Source organism: Bicyclus anynana, chromosome 5 (assembly GCF_947172395.1).
Source record: "Bicyclus anynana chromosome 5, ilBicAnyn1.1, whole genome shotgun sequence".
Lineage (NCBI taxonomy): Eukaryota > Metazoa > Arthropoda > Insecta > Lepidoptera > Nymphalidae > Bicyclus > Bicyclus anynana.
The window spans coordinates 7,758,020-7,778,991 of record NC_069087.1 but is presented as its reverse complement, the minus strand read 5'-3'; the positions used below and the strand labels follow the sequence as shown (position 1 = coordinate 7,778,991).

General features: G+C 36.0%; 1 protein-coding gene across 1 annotated transcript in view; it reads left to right on the top strand.

Annotated features, from left to right (window-relative positions):
* The window catches only part of LOC112054731 (transmembrane protein 132E), a 140,107-nt gene that overhangs the window by 84,125 nt on the left and 35,010 nt on the right, over positions 1–20,972 (top strand). The window contains exon 2 of the mRNA XM_052881784.1: positions 18,922–19,753. Within this exon, the coding sequence (XP_052737744.1) occupies positions 18,922–19,753 (832 nt within the window). The remainder of the gene's footprint in view (positions 1–18,921; positions 19,754–20,972) is intronic.

Genomic DNA, 20,972 nt, shown 5'->3' with positions numbered 1-20,972 from the left:
ACGCCACTCATTTCAAAGCTAGGGAGAGTACGTCATACGTCTGTGAATGCTTTGTGCCGAGTTTCAACCACGTAACTACTGTATCAGCAATCTTGTTGATGGAGCCAGTCCGCAAATCTTTTGGCTTAAGTTTGGACGTTTTCGTTGTGAATATACCCCTACTTTTATAGTTTGGAAGAATGCATTTTCTATTCTTTATCTTTGAGTACCTACACTCGTAAATAAAAGTTTTTTCTCATGTTGTATACTCATACTTACAAAATTTTTCGCAGATAAGTACTTGTTTTCTTTGCAAGCCTGTTTGAATCCACTATAGAAGGATGAGGGGGATATGGAGCAAAGTTCCGCCACCAATTCTCCTACTACAAATACTAAAACTAAAAAAATTGGGGATATCATTCGTTATATATAGGTCACGTGATCTATCTGTCAATCCTAAACATTTTTTAGTTTCCGAAGCGTTAACATTACCAATAACCTAATACCTACCTCATGATCCGAAGCGACATTGGCTAACCATCAACGAGGCAGCTTCACTTTATAATATAAGTTTGCTTTTAGGGTTCCGTAGTTCACAGTAGTTTCGCCATGTTTGTCTGTTCATCCTGTGTCCGACTGTCCGCGGGTATTAATACTAGAAAGCTGTAAATTAGCATGAGTATGTGTAATAAAAATGTGAATAAAGTCGTAGAATAAAATCTTGAAAAGAATTTTTAGGGTATCTCTCCAAAATGTAATAATAATAATAATAATTGTTTATTAAGAATACAACATTCCACTAAATTAATAGTGTGCAAATATAAAAAATACAAATAGTCACAATTACCAAATTAAATGAAATGAGATTAAGAAAAAGATAAATACAGTCACAATTACTAAATTAAATTAAATGAAATTACAAACAAAAAAGAAAAAATAACACCAATAGTCATCATTATCAAATTAAATTAAAAATAAAATAAAAAAAGTAAAAAAAAGTAGTAAAGTGGGGATGATTTTTTTTATCCGTTTATATCATAGCGTGAGGTATCGTGGGATAGGATGGGATAGTCTTTGAAAGATATAAGGGGTCTTGTATACTACGTTAGCTGACGACTGTCGTCGGCTATTCTTTTATATTTGTAGAATACGATAGGGTTAAGATTTCTACATTTCATGTAACATACGTAGACATACAATAAGTACCTACGCTATTGGGTATAAATGGCAGGCACCCATTTTCATTTCTAAAAATAGAAGGCAATAAGCATAGGTTTTTGTGCTGCAAATAGAAAATTTCTTTTGCTTTTTTTGATACTGGCGAACACATTCGCTACCTACGTATTTGTCTTTTATTTCAAAGCTTAATTAAAATTGTCTTTTGTGTGGGATTTTATAAAGAAGAATATTAATCAAAATTTTACGACTTTTTGTAATAAAATGGTATAATATAATTTGAGTATATCCACGAGCTTTTATTTAGTAACCCGGTTTCGGCGGATAATTAAATTTTACAAGTTAAATTTGACCCAATTCCGCTGTAATATTAAGCTGTGACACACTTCTGTAAGTTCAGTGATAATGTAAAGTTATCGCACTACGGAGCTGGTCTAATGATTTTGTCGTAAGGAAGCTATAGAACTTAATTATTTAAACCACGAGGCCGTTGATAGACCGCCTCGTTGACCAGTTGTTAACTTAAGTGACTTCGGATCATTATGTAATACTGAGATTTTCTTTCTTGTAAGAAATTTTCAGTAAAAGATTCTCAAATGGCAAGACAAAATGCAACGGAGACCACTTGAATCCGTCAGTCTTTATTATCATTACCATTTCTGTTAGCCGCCTTTAGACGCCTTTGCCAGTAGGGTGATAACTGGCTACGGCCGATGCCTATTCCATTTCAATACTTCAATCGAATCCATGACCTCTCTGTTATATACATATGTAACCACAGGATTACCAGAGAGGTCAAAATGCAGAATATAAGAATATAATACTTTCAAAATAGGTTCGAATCTCGACCGTGTCTCAAACGGTGAAGGAAAAACATCACCAGGAAACTTACCTGAGAATTTTCTTAATTCTCTACGTGTGTGAAGTCTGCCAATCCGCATTTGTGAAGCCTGGTGGACTTACGCCTAATTCCTCTCATTCTGAGAGGAGACTCGTGCTCAACAGTGAGCCGAATGTAGGTTGTTAATGATGATGAATAATTAAAAAATTAAAAAAATATTTCATAACATGCTACTCAACGAACGAGCTGCAGTAATATCTAGTTAATAATCTGTTAGAGTAGAAGTAGGTACTTACTTGAACCAATATCTCGCTAAACTATCGTCTCAAGTTAATATCACATTAAAACTATAAAACGCTATCTCCTAGTGACGTCACGAGACTTAAGTAGGTTGCTTTTAAAGGCTATACTTCATCACGTAGTAAGATAAGTCGGGGCGACAAGCATTTTACCTAAGCCTTTCATACAACCCCGTGATAAATTCGCCTTATGGTAACGAGATGAAAGGGGAAAGCTCGCGGGATTATGTAGCTGGGTTTAATTCAAAGAAATTATGTAAGCTGCGGATGTTATTTTTGTGAAAAAATGTTCATATTCATTTTGTGTTTGTGAACTTTAGGAAAGCCGCGGGGCGTTTATCCTAATAACTAGTTGCTTAAATGTCTGTTACTTAGTGTAATGTCTAAAGTTTGTTTTGGTATTCGGTATTATCAAAGCTTCAATAACAAAGTTCTAATTTAAACATCTAAGTAGTAGGTACATATTCTTCTTTTTAATGTATTTACAAATAATTTGCTGAAGGGTCTTATACGATAGAGAACGTTCTCAAAGTCCTGGATTTTTAAAAATTTGCTTGTATTTTTTTCATTATTGTTATTTTTTAATTTGAATAATGCAAGTAATACAAAGATATCTATGTATTATATTATAGATAAATAATAAAAACTGACTTCATCACTCGTTTTTGCTTTTTATGTTTATCTCTACTATAGGTTATTTTTCTTTCTTACATAATAAATTATTTACTTAGGTAAATGCAAATAGTAAAGCGGCATACAGAGTTTGGTTGCCCACTGCCGAGGTAGGTACCACAAATATAATTTAAACTTTATTTTTTGTTGTTCGAGTCATAAATACCATTTAAATACTTATATTAACAGTATTTAATAAAAAATAGTTAACATAAATACGTCATATCACACCTTCATCGCCCTTTGAACAAGGAGATTCCATTTGAATATCTCAGTGATCTTTTATCAGATGTACGAGTATTTTATACATCGGCATGTTATTGTAGTAAATGTTTTGAATTATCATGTTCGTATGCTAGTAATCTGTTCTATTGTGTATGTACAGTGAGCAACAGCGATGTTTTGTTTTGTTTGCTGTAGCTGTAATTTTGTTAGACTTATCTTAGATTCATCATTATCTATCAGCCTATTTTAAAAATTAGGGCCAGGCGTCCCTCTTTATAAGAGAGGGTGTATAGAGCTTAGACACACCACGCTGTGCTGATGCGGGATAACGGGCTTACGATAATAATATGAAATTTATAAACGTTTACTATGGTTATGGTTTAAACGGTTATGGTAATGTTTGGGAATTTCGGCTTAACGTGCTCTCCGAGGCTCGGGGGGTAAACACCACGAACTTAAATCTGGGTTGATTTCTTAAATTTTTTATTGAAAAATCTTAGAAGAAACTAAAAGCTCAGTTTTCTACACCTCGACCCAGAATTCGAACCCAGAATCTCGTGATCCGAAGCTACATAAGCTAACCACTGAATCAACGATTTTTTTTCCTTGGATGGAATAAATTATTCAATAAAACAGATCAATAATAGTCATTATCTTTGATAAGTATCTCTTTGGTCCATTTACAGCTTCTGAACATAAAGGTCTGGGTTCAAGCTCTGGATGGGTAATATTGAGTGTCGCTTACTTTACTACTAATAGCCCAGTGTTGGGAAGTTTGTATACACCTCCGTACCCCAGAGATCACTGTAGAAATTTAAGCCATTGACTTTGGCTGATTGGCCAATCAGTAACATCTAATTTTTTTCTAAAGAATATTTGCCGTATCTTTTTAAATATTCCCATTCTCCTCCAATTAATCGGAAAAGACTGTGTTAGGAGTGGATACGACAATACACCAACGGGACGGGGATCGAACCACCACCCCTCGGTGATGAATCCGACCGCTCTTATCGTTGAGCTGTTGAGGCTATTTTTATATTAAATCATATTAAACTAGCGGATGCTGTCACTTCGTCCGCGTAGCAACCCTCAAGTCTACATATTTATGAAAGTTGCTTTAAAATCTGTTACGTAGTTTAAAAGATCTAAGAGTATACAGACAGCACTTACAAAGTTGTGTACTTTATTATTACATCAATAGTTTTTGGAGCGCACGCGATGTAAACAATATTTTATGTAACTTTTGTACACCTTGGGTTACAATATTGGAGTTACAGAAAGTATTCCTGATTTTTTTGAAAATACAATATAGTCTATAATCTTCCTCGATAAATGGGCTAAGTAACACTGAAAGAATTTTTCAAATCGGACTCAGGATTCCTGAGTATTGCGCGTTCAAGTAAAGAAACAAACAACTTACGAGTTTGTAATTGAAACAATGTAGATATAAAAACCTTTTTTCTTTATTTTAAAATCTTGTATAATGGTTTGCATGAATACCATAACAGTTGTTCATGGCGTGTCGTTTATGGGGCCGCGTGTACCCGGGCCGGGGTTCGACTCCCCGCTGCGTATTCGGCGCGTGCGCTGCAGGCCTTCACGTTACTTACTGCAATTGGTCACGATTACGGTTTTTTCGTTACAAATAAATACCTATTCAAAATTACATGACAGTAAATTATTCTTCATCTTGTGCCTGGGGCAATAATAGTTATCATAATATGTGCGATATTTTCAATAGGTAAATAAATATTTATTAAAATTTACCTTTAAGTACTATTTATAAGTAGGTATTCATTAAAGCTGTTTCTGACAGAACGACTTTAAATCCTAAAACTTTATGATTTAATCGACTTTAGTTAATGCATCACTGTGTTGACACCGCCTTCAAAGTGATCAGAAGGTAGCACATACGATGTTATGTTTCGCTTTTTAGTGTATTTTTGTGATTTTGAAGTCGGTTAAATATTTTGTTGAAAAGATTTTATTTTTCTGTTTTTTAGTGTGCTTTTTAATAGTCAACGAAGGCGCCACAGTACGAGCAATTTCGTTATTTTTATTTCAACACAAAATTACTGAACCAATTTTTATTAAAATTAAATGGGACCAATCTGGAAATATAAGTAAGTATCTCTTTAATACAAAAAAGATTTTTTTTAAAATGGTTTAAAAACGACGAAGTTATGAGGTACAAACATTAAAAAAACATACGCGTCAAACTGAGAACCTCCTCCTTTTTTGAAGTCGGGTAATCATACATATATTATAAAGGCGAAAGTTTGTGTGTAAGTATGTTTGTTCCTCTTTTACGCTGCGGCTACTGAAGCGATTTGGCTGAAATTTGGAATGGAAATAGATTTTACTCTGGATTAACACATAGGCTACTTTTCATCCCAGAAAAATTCATGGTTCCCGCGGGATTTGAAAAACTGAATTCCACGCGGACGTAGTCGCTACTTTAGTAGTAGCTACTTTAATTTAAATATGTATTTACGTATCGAAAAATTTCCATTCTCTATCATTAAATAGCGCGGCAATGACATGTTAACTCTCCCGTTAAATTATATCACAGATTGCAGTAAATTAAAACAACGGTTGTTTTGTGTTTGCTCGTATCAGTCGCTGTCACTGTTCACCAGTTATCGGTTATATTTACCATCGCAAATTGTTCGTTGTTCGTTAACTAAGGTTAAACATTTTAAATTTAATTAACTTTAGTTTGGAATATGTAATTTGTTAACGGATCTTTTTGGTCTATTAAACAATTATTTTGTCAGGTAACAGTTTTTGATGCCGTATGTTTTTGAGCGTTCCACGGTAAGCACAGCAAAGATGTCCTTATTATAGCTACAGAATACATATATGCAGGTACCTCTATAGTGTACTTTTTTTTATCCTTTACAATTTAGCCCTTAACTACAATCTCACCTGATGGTAAGTGATGATGCAGTCCAAGATGGAAACGGGCTAACTTGTTAGGAGGATGAAAATCCACACTCCTTTCGGTTTCTACACGGCATCGTACCGGAACGCTAAATCGCTTGGCGGTACGTTTTTGCCGGTAGGGTGGTAACTAGCCGCGGCCGTAGCCTCCCACCAGCCAGACCTGAACCAATTAAGAAAGCTTCAATCGGCCCAGCCGGGGATCGAACCCATGACCTCCGTCTTGTAAATCCACCGTCCACCACCAAAATGTATTCTGATATAACTCCGAAAGTAATAATCGTAGTGACCCTGTTCATACCTATATTCGGCTCACTGTTAAGTCAAGACGAGTCTCATCTCAGAATGAGCGGGGCTAGGCCAATAGTCCACCACGCTGGCCCAATGCGAATTGATAGAGACAAGTTCATACACTTAGAGAATTTTAAAAAATCACAGTCAAGTATGCAGGTATCGTCACGATGTATTTCTTCACCATTTGTTACACGTGATATTATAATTTCTTAAAATGCACGTAACAGAAAGGGTGCATGCCTCGGGCCGGATTTAAACCTACGCCCTGCTAATCGAAGGCAGTGGTCGTATCCACTGTGCTATCTGTTACTATTACTTCTACTAAATTGCGCTACTATTAGCATACAATATATAGGTACTTATAACAAGGGTAAATGAAAATTCAATTCCTTCACATCCTTTGAGCTTATATCAACATTCCTTGCATCTAAATGTATGTAAGAAAAATTGTGCACAATGAACTAGCAGGCTTCAGTTTCATTTGCATTTTTCCAACCACAAAGGATCGGAGATCGCATCAAATAGCTCCCTATCCTAACTGGGTAATCTTATTTCCATCCCTCTGCAGTAAATCTCGTGATAGTAAATCGATTTCATCGGCGTCCATCCTTTTGAAAAATATCTTTTTTTTTTGTGCAATTATTGAGATTGTCTTTCTAAATAATACATAATGAACGTTTTTAATTGTTTTGTAATAATTAATAATTTGGCTGGTGGGAGGCTTCGGCTGTAGCTAGTTACCACCCTACCGGCAAAGACGTACCGCCAAGCTATTTAGCGTTCCGGTACGATGCCTTGTAGAAACTGAAAAAGGGTGTGGATTGTCTTCTTAGTCCTAACAAGTTTGTCCGCTACCATCTTAGATTACATCACTTACCATCAGGTGAGATTGTGGTCAAGGACTAAATTGTAAAGATTTAAAAAAAAATTGTTCTGCTTCGCATTTAACTTGTACCTAAATAATTTGCCCTATTAGGGCGACATCGTCCATCGTTATCCATCAGTCACTCCTAGTCAAGTCATGTCATGCCTATGTAAGGCGAAGGCGACCTTACCAAAACTTTTGATGGACTCCACCGAAAAAAGAATTAATCACTAATGCTCAACCTCCACTTTATTTGTGCACCTTTAAATATATTAAATCAAATGCATTGTACTTTAAACAATAAAACCACTACTGTGATTCCTATGATTTTCCCGCCACACACTGTGTTTAAGATACCATAAAGATTAAGTTATCACTATCAGTATTATAAGTAACTTCACCAATATATAAATATGTATACAAACTTGCTTAACGGTAAATACAAGTAGGTGTACGAAAATAAAACAATATTTCATACTTTATCGCGATTAGCCATTCTTTTGTACTTCATATAATATATTGTCTTTGTTTCTTTACAAGACGTAAATGTCAGTCTTGCCGCATTGTTATTTATTTCCATATTATCTGTTTAACGTTCTCTGCCTGCTTGGTTTGGGCCTGCCCATAAAAAACATAATATTGCCTATACTAATAAAAACCACCATCCCAGTTTATGATTTTCTGTAGAATCAAGAGGCACATGAATACTGTGGTTGTTATTGCAAAATTGTGCATCAATGGGGATGATGACTAGGTTTGAATATATTGATTTTTATGATACATTCGAATAAATAAAGTCAATGTTAACTAATTTACACATAAAAAGCAAAGATTGTCTGGATATTTGCAAAATAAATAAGATTTTATAGAAATTTCAAAATCTATCAAAAATATTTTATTGTTATTAGATGATTTTTTTTAGCTTCCTCACATTAAATGTGACATTTTTTAACTTATAAACATAAACGCACAAATAACAAAGATATTAGTAATTATGTTTGAACGCCCATACAAATCTAATGATCATTATGTACTTACGACGTCATTAATTCGTACCATTTTGTATGGGGCGTTTTTCAGGGATCCGTGGCATCGCCGCAAATCTGACCCTTTAAATCCCTGTAGGTCCGAAAGTAATGATCGCAGATACCCTGTGTTACTTTTACAAAATTGCTTTACTATTAGCATACTCTTAATTTATATACAATTTAAAAAACGGTCATCATCCCAATTGTATTTTGTAGTGTTAATGCGGTTGGTATGTAAACGTCTAACGTTCAGTAATAGCAACACAGCCATGAATCAAGTAAGTAAACCTTGCAAATCCTTACACCGCAACTAGACAAATGAGGGGTGCGAACACAAAGATCAAGGGGCGTTCTACTCCATTTGCATTTAGATGAGTGAGACAAGATATTGTTGAGCACGACAATTCGCTGCGAGGAAGGCGCTCTTGTCGCCACACAATCGCCCTCCAACGTCCCGACTAATTGCGGACACTAACAACCTGCTACGAATTTTCACCGCAATGAAAAGTCCTTGTATTCTGAAAGACTGTTCAGACATTCCGACACTCGGAAGTTTATTCACTCACCGCGTAATAATTTCTTATATACACATTATGAGAACTGACGATTACCATAACCAGTATACTTTCACAACACTCAAGCGATGATCAAACAAAATAGATGTAGCACATCATATGCAAACAGGTGTAGTAGTAAATCTTTGTCACCACATGCCAGATAAAGGCGTACCGTTATGTACTGGCGGCGTATAAGCTCGGACAAGGGCCTACGCATGTATTAGCTATGCAAAGGAAAGCGAATACATCGAGTACTGCACACTCACATGGTCCTAAGACGGATTTGTTGTGTGAATAAGACAGGAATGCGCGGGGGCGATTCATCTGGACGGAATGGATGCACAACGTTTAATCGCGCCGGTATTACGATTCTAATTAACCCTAATCCATTCTAAGATATTGCACTAGAGCTAAGCAAGCTTAATTAAGTAGCTTGTTAACGATTATATTTGTAATTCTTATTAGTCTTATCGTTGATCTAGCTTCAATTAACGTGCGGCTATCATAAATATTTATTACATAATGAATATACTGTACAAACCTGCAGCTGACCAAAGTATTAGGAAACTTTAACTGCCTTTTCTCGTACTTACGTTTAATCCATGGTGGAAACCAACCCTTAATGGTCGATGAAGTTAAAAATTCGACCCCTTGCGCATAACAAGTTCTCACTTGGACCTATTTAATGATAAGATTTCTTTCATAACTATCTACTTGTATTATTTATATTAAGTAAATGAAAATAGTTTTAAATTCCTTATTTAAACATTTTTTCATGTATAAAGTTATAGCGCGATTCTGACTTTATCTCAATGATTTTATGTTTCCGAGTTTAATTCTTAGTTATATAAAATTAGTCGAAGCTTTTTATTACAGTTATTTTATACAATGGAAAGTCCTCACATATGTACCTACTCGTAAGACTGATGAAAATCCATGGCACCATGGCATATGCTTTAACAACTTCAACTTGGATGTTGATTTTAGTTGATGTTTATGGATTTTGGATGTTGATTATCGTTTTTGCGTGATTACACGAACACGTAAACTTTGAGTTAAGCAAGATAATAAGTGCCAGCTGAATTCAAACTTGAAGCTCTGAAAATGCAGGTATTACGAACGTAACAAAGAAAAGTGGACGAGCGTGAGTACTTCATTCTAATATAAAATGTTGCAGCGAAGCCTCATGCTTGTGTGCTTACTTGTAAGTTTCAACGGTGATATGTAGAGCCTGTAATAGCCAGACTTACCTCGTTATAAGAAAACTAAAAAAGATGCAGACCATTTTACTACCATAGTAACCAACTATGGATTTTTTTAATATCTACAAGTTAGCCCTTGATTACAATCTCACCTGATGGTAAGTGATGCTGCAATCTTAGATGGAAGCGGGCTAACTTCTTAGGAGTAGGATGAAATCCACACTCCTTTCGGTTTCTACACGACATCGCACCGGAACGCTAAATCGCTTGGCGATACGTCTTTATTATCGTAATTATGCATCTAAGTGGCCTAAAAGTAAACTGAGAAAGAAAGTAAAAGATTGTTTTGTAATATTCTACCAACTGTACGTGTTAAAATTGTTATTTTATTAATTCTTTATAGTTCACTTAAGGATTCACTTAAGGGCAGATTGCTTACTTAGGGCATCAAGTTATCTTAATCCGGCACTGTACCTACTTAAGGTATTGGCAGTGTCTGACAAACTAAGAGCCTTCATAAAAAAAAGTATGTCTGACAATCGCAGGCTCCACAAAAGTTCCAACGCTGATATATAAATCAACTACGAAACGTATTGCGTAACGAGACTTCATATAAGTGCTCTCGACTTGAGTGTGCGAGAGGTTACCGTATAAAGTGCGCTTCGAGAGCTGACGTTCGCGACATTTCTAACTATCTAAATACTTAACTCGACCCTATTTTGTATACTTACTTTTATTTATGGTTACGTTCTCTTGACATGAATCTTTGACGGCCTCCGTGGCGCAGTGGTAAGCGATTTAGCCGGTACGATGCCGTGTAGAAACCGAAAGGGGTGTGAATTTTCATCCTCCTAACAAGTTAGCCCGCTTCCGTCTTAGACTGCATCATCACTTACCATCAGGTGAGATTGTAGTCAAGGGCTAACTTGTAAAGAATAAAAAAAAAATCTATATATATAAAAGAAAGTCGTGTTAGTTACTCCACTTATAACTCAAGAACGGCTAAACCGATTTAGCTGAAAATTAGGCAGGGAGGTAGTTTAGAGCCAGGAGAAGGACATGGGATACTTTTTTTTTTAGGTAGTTAGGGGTAGGGTAGAGGTAGTTGAAAGTTTACATCGAGTTTCACGCGGACGAAGTCGTGGGCGTCCGCTAGTAAATCTATAAAATTAACTCGCTATGTACGGATTCTTACTTTGTTTATTTTCATTCAGTGGACGTCCATCGGCTGATATGATTGATTGATATTTTTTTTTATATATCATCTTACAATTTTAAAATGTAGCTACAAAAGAGATCATTCCTACTATGCCAGTCCTAGTTCAATAAACTTTTTTGCGATTAATGATTTCAAACTGTCTGTTTGAAATCATTAATCGCAAAAAAGTTGGCAAAGTGAAGCTATAACAATACGAGTACCTACTAATGTATGAAGTAACGATTAATAATACTGATAGTAAATTTTAAATTAGCGCAAGACAAGTCCAATACAATCCATGACTGTAATATACTATTAAAGTCAGCCACTGACGATCCACTAAGTTCACATGCCTGCAGCGCTAATGGCTTGACAGCCGATAAAACTGCTAATGCTGCAAAAATGCTGGTCGCGACCAACACACGATCACTTAGTAGTTACAATACACAGTTTACACCGTTATGGCTTGTTCGGACTACTTTAGCATTTTAGTCGAGTAGCGTAAAATTTAGCTGCTAAACTTAAAATGTCTGAACAACAACAATTTAGTCGAGTACTAACTTACTCGACTAAATTGTTAACTTACTCGACTTTTTTATTGGAAGTATTGCTTATCTCATAATCATCAATCACATACACACACTTGCAAATGCACACACACACACACACACATAAACACACGTACACAAACACCAACGTACAAGGGCATATTTTTATGATAATATTTATAGAATTAGATTGTATATAGTAGGGAAGTTCCAGCTTTCCGAGATACAGTTTGTAACTAGTTCGGATAGCTGGGGCACTCACAAAATTTGATAGTAATGTTAATATTTTTCTATTGTATTTATGTTTCATGATTTCCTTTTTTGTGTTTTGCCAAATAAAAATCTTTCATTCTTTCTTCTTTCATCTTTAACGATTACAGTTCACAAGTGGTTCTATTAAGAGAATAAATAAAATGAACGAATGGCAGCCCACATGAGTCAGTAGCTGCTAAACGTGTATGAACACCAAAAATTTAGTCGAGTGCTAACTTACTCGACTAAACTGTTGGTGTTCAAACACGTTTAGCAGCTAAATTTTACGCTACTCGACTAAAATGCTAAAGCAGTCTGAATTAGGCTTTAGTGCTGCAGGCATGTGGCCTTATCGGATGGTGAGTGGCTACTGGCTAACTTGACTTAACAATCTATTGACTTTTTATTGGAAGTATTACTTATCTTTAACGATTACAATTTATAAGTGGTTCTATTGAGAGAATAAATAAAATAAGCGAATGCCAGCCCACATGAGTCACTGCAACATTGTTCTAAGAACCTCGCTTCCTATCGATACCCACATGGTTCAATCTCCCATCCTAAGTGGGTGTGCGGCTCTCTCTTTCATCTCTCATTTGCAAGACGGAGACAGATAATGATTGTAATCAATTAACTCGTGACGATGTCCAGAGTTAATCTTGACTTTTTACCGCAAAACCTGTCTTCGATCTGGTTGTATCTATTTTGAGAATCCTGTCGTATAGAAATTTTATTGGCGGACATTTTCCATGCCTTGTTGTGGTTGCTGATGTTGTGTGTTTAAAAGATATAATTTGTTTATAAATCTGGGAACAAACTATATTCATCGTTACTTTAGGTTTTAAAGTAGTCGATAACTCTCCATTAATTTATTTTAAGTACAGTAAGTATTTAAAGGATAGCAAGTATGTTTGACTTTGTCAAAATGCGTTAACTTTTTATTTTATCGCATTGCTTAATGAGAATAAATAAAAGCAAAAAAACATGACAAATTGTACACCTCCACCTTTTTTCAGAAGTCATTGTTTTAAGTAACTACTCGACGGATTTTAACGAAACTTGGTGCAAATATTCTTCACACTCCTGGGCGGGTTATAGTATACTTTTGATCACGCTACTATATATATTATAGATAATATTATAGGTAAGTTTCAAGTAGGCTTAGCTTAGGTTCCAAACGCGCTTTGGCCCAAAAAGAGTATTTTTTGTTACCACCATTTTACAATATTGCCGAAAACTAAGTAGGTCTAACTAACACAGTTAAACTCGTATAGTGCTATCTACACGGTGCTAAAAATTCTTACAATAAACCCAGAAAATATAAATTCTTACTGATTTATATTTTCTGTGAGAATTTTCACAGCTTCATTTTCTGAAACAGGTCTTCTCGAATGCGTTCCAAATATGAAATGATATACGAACGGAATTCTAAATATAAAACTTTGATAAATTTTAAATTTCAGTTATACAGCCTACATTTATAACATTTTTACTTTTTATTTTTTATTTACATTGTTATACGAATAAAGAAAGAATCATCAACGGTCAGTTATCATTATGTAACTACAACAAAAAAGCTTTTATACGCAAAAAGCTCGTTCAACCTTTTAAACGTAAAAGGAAAACTGATGTTTTATTGCTACGTTGTATCATATTGTGGTGTTTTATACACTGTAAAAATGTTTTGTAAATAAAATCTTTTAGGCCGATGGTTTTATAATTTTTATGCAATGATGTTAAATGTTGTTAGATGTGTTACTAGGTCATGAAAAATGAGGCGCTCAAAAGAGGAAATTTCCACATCTCAATGTTAGTTGTGGTCAACAACGAACGTTATTTAAACACAGGGCCGGGCCGCCCATACGGCGATCGGAGCAGTCGCTCCAGGCGTCAAATCCTATAGGGCGCCTAAATGGTAAAGAACGTCACTCAAGAGTATGGTCGAGATCTTCACATTCCAATCTTAGCACTCACAATTGGTATAGGTATTTAATAATAGGAGCAAACTGTAGAGGCACCATAATTGGATCTCGGTCTGTTCTAAAATTTACTTCGGGCCGGCGCTGTTTAAACAAATAATACCTAAATATCTATTTGTTTTTTCAGGAAGTGTAGACTATAAATAATGGAATTAAAGACAAAATTGTGCATGTGTGCGCTCAGTTTTGTAGCCTGTTATTCGGATAACTTTTTGCGGTGATTTTGTAGGGACGTAACCGATCTATTGTATAAAATTATCATTGTTTTTATGTGCATTCGCTAACGGTAAACTTAATTATAAACTAAAACTCGGTCATACCTATCTGCAACCTAGTATGTAATTATTTGACTGTATCATCTGTAATCAATATCCAGCCATTTGTAACTAATTTAATGTATACACATTTAATTAGTTACAATAACAAATAATATTGCGTTACATGTTAATTACGTTCAATGTATTAACTAAACTAGTATTAACGTATTAAATAAAGCATAAATCTATGTACAAATAACAAAACTGTACCTACGTACCTACATTTAGAATATTTATTATGAACGTACATATAGGTATACCTATGTATTTTTTATTTTCCTTTAATCGATGTCAGATACTTTTCCACTCTGTACGATTCTCAATATACCTATCTATAATATAGAACAATCTAAATGCATAAGATAATACTTGTACATTTCCTTTTATACCTGTATTTTCTATGGCTCAACCAGGCATGAAATGTTTTGTTATTTTTCCTACGTAGATCTTAGGTGTGAAATATCGCTCGATGCCAAAATATTTCCAATTCAATGCACTGAAATATGCAACGGCTGTGGCTACGTTTTCTGAAATTGAAAAAGGCAAACAATTTATTTACTAGCTCACCCTTTCCATACAAGGGAGGGCCATTATTTTTTACGTTCCATTCTCTTACCTCAATTTTCCCGTTTTATTGGTGTTTTATACAATTTGGCTTGCGTCAGTTCAGTTTTATTTAACGGGGCATTCTTTTATAATCACATTTACCTAAATCCCGAATATCATTACACTGAAAATAAGGGTTTTATTATATTTATTACAGAAGACTACCTATTTAAGCGATTCGTGTATAAAATTTTGTCTACCCATTCCAATTTTATTACTTGCGAAAAACTTTTCGCACGTTGCGTTGAGTACCGAAATGTAATTTACTGTCTTTCCCAGCTGCGAATTTCTAAACCGAAAACGAGGGTCGTATTTTGTAGGGTTCTGAGCAATAGTTTATTTGTTAGCGTGAAGAGTATACGAAAGCGGACTTGTTTTGTATGTGTAACATGTATTTGTTAAGGTTCATTTTATGATGTTATTAGGTTTGGTTTGGCTGTCGGTCGCGCAGTCATATCCTATTAAATGAATAAAATTCCTTCGTTTATAGAGAACGCGTAATTATTAGGTAAACCAGATTTTCAATATCTTTATTCTAATTACCTTATCAGCTGATAGACGTTCTGTTGTGCTGGACACAAGCCCCCAAGCATGGACCCCCAAGCACAACGGTCTCGAGCCGCCAGCATCCAGCGGCTCCCTGCAACCCGCTTGATATCCTCGGTCCACCTAGGGGGTAGGTCGACCAACACTGCGCTTTCCGGTGCGGTGTCGCCATTCCAGCACCTTGGGACCCCAACGTCCATCGGCTCAAACTATGTGACCTGCCCATTGCCACTTCAGCTTTGCGACTCGCTGAGCTATGTCAGTGACTTTGGTTCGTCTGCGGATCTCCTCGTTCCTGATTCGAAGCAGAGATCAAGCAGATAAACTCCATTGCCCGCTGAGTGACTTTGAGTCTTCTAATAAGGTCCTCTTTTAATAATTCTAATTATAATTAAAGAAAATCTAATTATTATCCATACGATTAAGCTGAAATTTCGTCAAAAAAGCGTTTGTATTAATTGAAAAAATATAGGAAAATAATGGTTACTGCGTATTGTAACCAATTGTTATTAGTTGTAATATGCAGTAACCAGCGAAAAGGGCCCAAATCCCAAGTATGCAAGAAATAGAGCCACAACATGCAATCACATACTCGTTTAAACCGGTTCTACTTATTGACAATGTACAATTATATTGAACTAATCGGAGTTAATCGAAGTGGCCTAAGGAATTCACAAAAATAATTAAATGGTGTTTATATTTATCAAGTGTTTCCAGCCAAAAGGAATTCTTTAATAAAGTCTAAGTGAGAAAAGGGTTTTCAAATAAATCTATTACTGATTAAGAAGATCTAAAATTGGCTTTAATACTTGAGTAGGCATCGTCTAGACTCTAAACCTTATTGTTAATTTTCCCAAACGGCTCTAGACAAATCGATATGCTATTTTAATACGATTTCACGATAAAGTTCCATAGCACTGCTGCGGACCAGTTTTAGCTGCGAAATGTATTTTCAGCGAGTCCTCGACTACGGCGGTTTAATTTCCTCTGTACCGCTACCCCAAAAAGAGAAGTTATGGCGAATTGATATCTTCCGATAAATTGCAAACATGGGACGACGGCCGAAGTCCTTGTAATAACTGCCTCACGACTAATCCTTGATAGGCTGGCGTGGCCGATATCTGATACCCGTCTATCGGACTGACCTTATAGAGGTTGGTGTTCCCGTATTCATTCTGTGCATTGTTTTTAATAAGAAACTTACTTACGAGTAGTTTGCGTAAAGTGTCGCATATAAGTTTTTTAAGGATGAGAATAGACTTTATTGTATATTGAGATATCCCAGGTTTAATATAAAGTAATTAAATAAAATTCTAATGCATATATACATTTTATACGCAATATATATTAGTTTAACCTAAAGCCGAGGTATTTTAATATACTGAAATAAACATGTAAAGACCATTATTGTTAAGTTATATTGAAATAATATTGTCCGTAATAGATCCTGCTTTTAATGGATAAATTTATTAAACAGGTATACTTTTTGATAAAAAGATAGGGTCACCTCCCCAAAGGTGTCAGTTTCCATTAAAGCATTTTCATTTAGTAGAAAGCTTTTATGAATCGAGAGGACATTTATAAAATTCTATATGATTGTTGATAGTGTTTCAATAAAAAGGGTACAAAACGAATGCGGTAATGTGTCGGACTCCATTACCGGGCAAATATTTGTTCATTAATCGTGGGCAAGCTGCCTTTCAAATATTGCTGTGACGTCAGGTATGATATACGTATATGATCTACACATACATTTTCTAGCTGCAAAAGGAATTTAGAATCAATGCGGTTTGAATGAGGTTTTGGTTCCGATGAGAGATTGTGTAAAAGATTTTGAAATTGTTACACAAATTCAAAACTTTTCATACGATTTTTTATTACACTAGTAAGGTTTTAGATTAGATTCCCGGACAAAACGAAACTAGAGTTTAGTATTGTATTAGGCTTTGTTAGTTGGCCTTGTTACACTATCCTTCCAATTGTGATTAAGATAAACCTTGTCAAGTGCTTATTAATTATTATTTTTATTTGTTGACTAAAATTGTCGACGTTTTACTACCGAAGATTGCTTGTATATTACTTAAATTCTTTTGGGATACAGCTTGTAGCATTCTATTATTAAAAACCTTCACTGAAAAGCTTATTTTCTTTTGGTAAAATTCTAGAAACTCAAAAAGTGTGTAAGTCATTCACACAAGTGTAATGAAAGTATTTCATATTGAAGCATTTTTTCGACAGTGCAATATAAAAGGATCATATCTCCTGGAGGGATTGAAAGCTTTGCAAGTGTTCTTTGTTGCGAGCGTCACGTGCGAGCTTTTTATTATCTCGCTCTGTCTCGTAAGAGCTCAGCTCGTTCAGGGAAGTCGTTTTCTTGTAAATGAAGCGGCTTGTTGCAGAGAACATCATTGTTAACTACACACTTAAGTTTGTTTCGTTATACGCATAGTAAAGGTGCCTTTAATTTATTTATACAAGCTAGCTTTGCGAGACATGGCATAACTAATAGCTCAAATCGAAATCTATACTAATATTATAAAGCTGCAGAGTTTGTTTGTTTGATTGAACGTGCTAATCTACTGTTCCGATTTGAAAATTTCTTTCAGTGTTAGATTGCCCAATTATCGAGGAAGGCTATAGGCTATATATTATCCACGTATTCCTACGGGAACGGAAACCACGCGAGTGAAACCGCGCGGCGTCAGCTGATTAAATATATTTCAAGTAGGCTTATAAAACAACATTTTTTGTTGTTTGTTGACAACATATACTTTTGCAACAAGTTATATTATCTATCAGGTCTACTTTTCTTTTACTTTTCTTGTTTACTAAGTTTTTGATTTATTTGTTTAAGTCATTATTTAACAAAAATCGTCATTTTTGTTTCATAAAAATATTAGTATCAAAACAATTGTTCGCCTACGCTTTGAAGGGCTTTCGAGGGCTGGTGGGTCGCGTTTTAAGCAGACAGCAGCGTAATGAATTCCATAAAGGGCGCTTACAGTCATACGCAGGGAATGTGACACGAATCCCCTCAACAGCCGAGACGAATGACGGGAGCGTGTCTAACGCCTGTCTGACGATGCATTTCTCAAAGGGAATTTCAGCTGCTCTTTCAATTATACTTGTTAACGCCATTCCTGATTTAATAAGACACTAAATAAAGTGTTATGTAACACTAAAGTTAAAAATTCACGTTTCAAAATAATTCTGCACCTATTTGTAAACAATAAATGAACATTCCAATTCGAGTAACGAATGCAGTTGGATCCGTGCCAGCATCTGACTGCCCTTTTATCTTTTGTCACCTAACGAAATAAAAATGTTGCGTTCCCTTCTGTTACGTTTACTACTTATTTAAGAACATTATTACAACTGTTATTTTTGTTTGCAGGGGTCGTGTTTGCGGTGGAAGTCCATTTCGAGAATAAGGACAGTGGATTCTTCCTAAAACACACGGCGAGATGGAACGGAGCGGGGCCACCGCCCGAGCCGATGGGGACGGCTCTGCCTGGAGCTCTGTTATCACTCGACCGATTCACAGTTTTACAAGGTTCTGCTCCGGCGTCCGTCAGAGCGACCTATGGGCCTTTCTCCACTAAGCAAACAGTACCAGCTCGTTACGCTGTGCCCGATCCCCTCGAACCACCTCGACGTAACGCCAGTTTAGTAGAATTACAAGACGCCACGGCGCACAGACTTGACGTATCGGCCCATTTGGTATTTCGAGAACTACCAAAAGATGCACCAGTTCTCAGAGTACTGTTTCACACGGGTGGTGAAGGGGGCGCCCGGCGAGCGGCAGCCCGACCTCGTCGCGTTTGTATCACTTTACACGCTAGCATTGGCATCAAAACTTTGACTGCAACGTGTGGACCTGAAGGCGAAGAGGGAGCCTGTTTGGCAGAGCTAACCGTTCCCGCGGCGTGGTGGCCTGCGGATGGGAAAGGAAAACGACCACCGAGAACTATGAAGCTAGCATATAGTGCAGCAGAAGCGAGCAGCGGTGAGACTGGTGAAGGGGTGTGCGGTAAAGTCTCCGTTCAACCGGCGTGGCCGTTGGGCATAGTTACTCTGGCTGGACCAAGAGCTGGATACAGGGAAGCGAGAGCGGGTGACACCGCCCTGCTGCTGCCAAGGGCACCACTGTATCCTCACTTCAGATTACACCTGCCTTTCGTTGTTCGCCGCGATGCCAGTCATACAATTGGACATGTTGTTATACGGTGAGTTAAAATTATTATCAAAATGCATTGTTCCTTGTGTAAACGTCTTACTCCTCCCAGTCCCAAGTGCCTATTGCGTTTGCAAAATCAATAATACTGGTTGATGGCGGACGGCATCTATAAGTGTGCTAGATGTCGCGTCATCTCCACAAATTGATGTCAATTCCTACTCAATACGGCCTCTCGACGCTATCGACATCAACAATATATTCATCAATGTACGTACTCGTATACCTATCAGTATAGATTCTATTCATGAATGTTGCGAATATTAATATTTGTTTGTCACGCAAGATACATACATACTCCAACATACCCATAGGGGTAGGCAGAGATCACGTCTTTCCATTTGCAATGATTCTTGAATATCTTGCTTCTTCAATTTTTATCAATCCTTTCATACAAGTTCATCGGTACTATTGCAGCCTGCCCATTAATAAGAATGTCCTTGATTTGATTCAAAAAAGTTCACCTTGGCTTTGTTCTTTCAAAATTTCCATTCACACTTATCTTACAAATACCCTTTGATAGTGTTCTTTCATTCATCCTCTAGGTACGTGCCCAAATCTAAACCTAATCTAAACATACCTTTCTCGATTTTGGTCACTACATTTTCTTTTATACCACACTGTTCCATTTTGTTTATATTTTGTTATAGGATTTATTATTTATCACACAGTTTTTTATTAAAAAATTTCTGCAAATAACATTAAAAAAGAAAACAAACACTTATGAAATTACGCGCGAAGTTTTAACCGAGCCAACTACGTATGCATTAAATGTACCGAGGAAACCTCATAAATTTCTTTTTACCAAGCCGGCCATAGCGTGCAACTGTGAAAACCTCGCACTAATTAGGTGAACTGAAAATTAAAAATACGCTCGCATTACATCGGTAGGCTACAGCAATTATAGCAAAGCAGTTTATAAAATGTTTCTCATAACTTTTCAACAATTTTCACATTGAAATTTCATATTAGATAGAAATATTTAATTTATATACGGTCTATAACAGGGGCGATGGTTTCTAACAACCCGATTCCTAACGGGTTACCTTTTAAAAATCCACTAGTTTTACGGACGTATACATAATTTAACGTACACTGTCAAAAACACATTCAGACTAAAAAACCACATGAACGGGTTACCTACGAGAAAAATTCAGTCTTCGCTACTGGTCTATAAAGATGTTTTAGTAGCAAAATTGTGGTTCAAATTC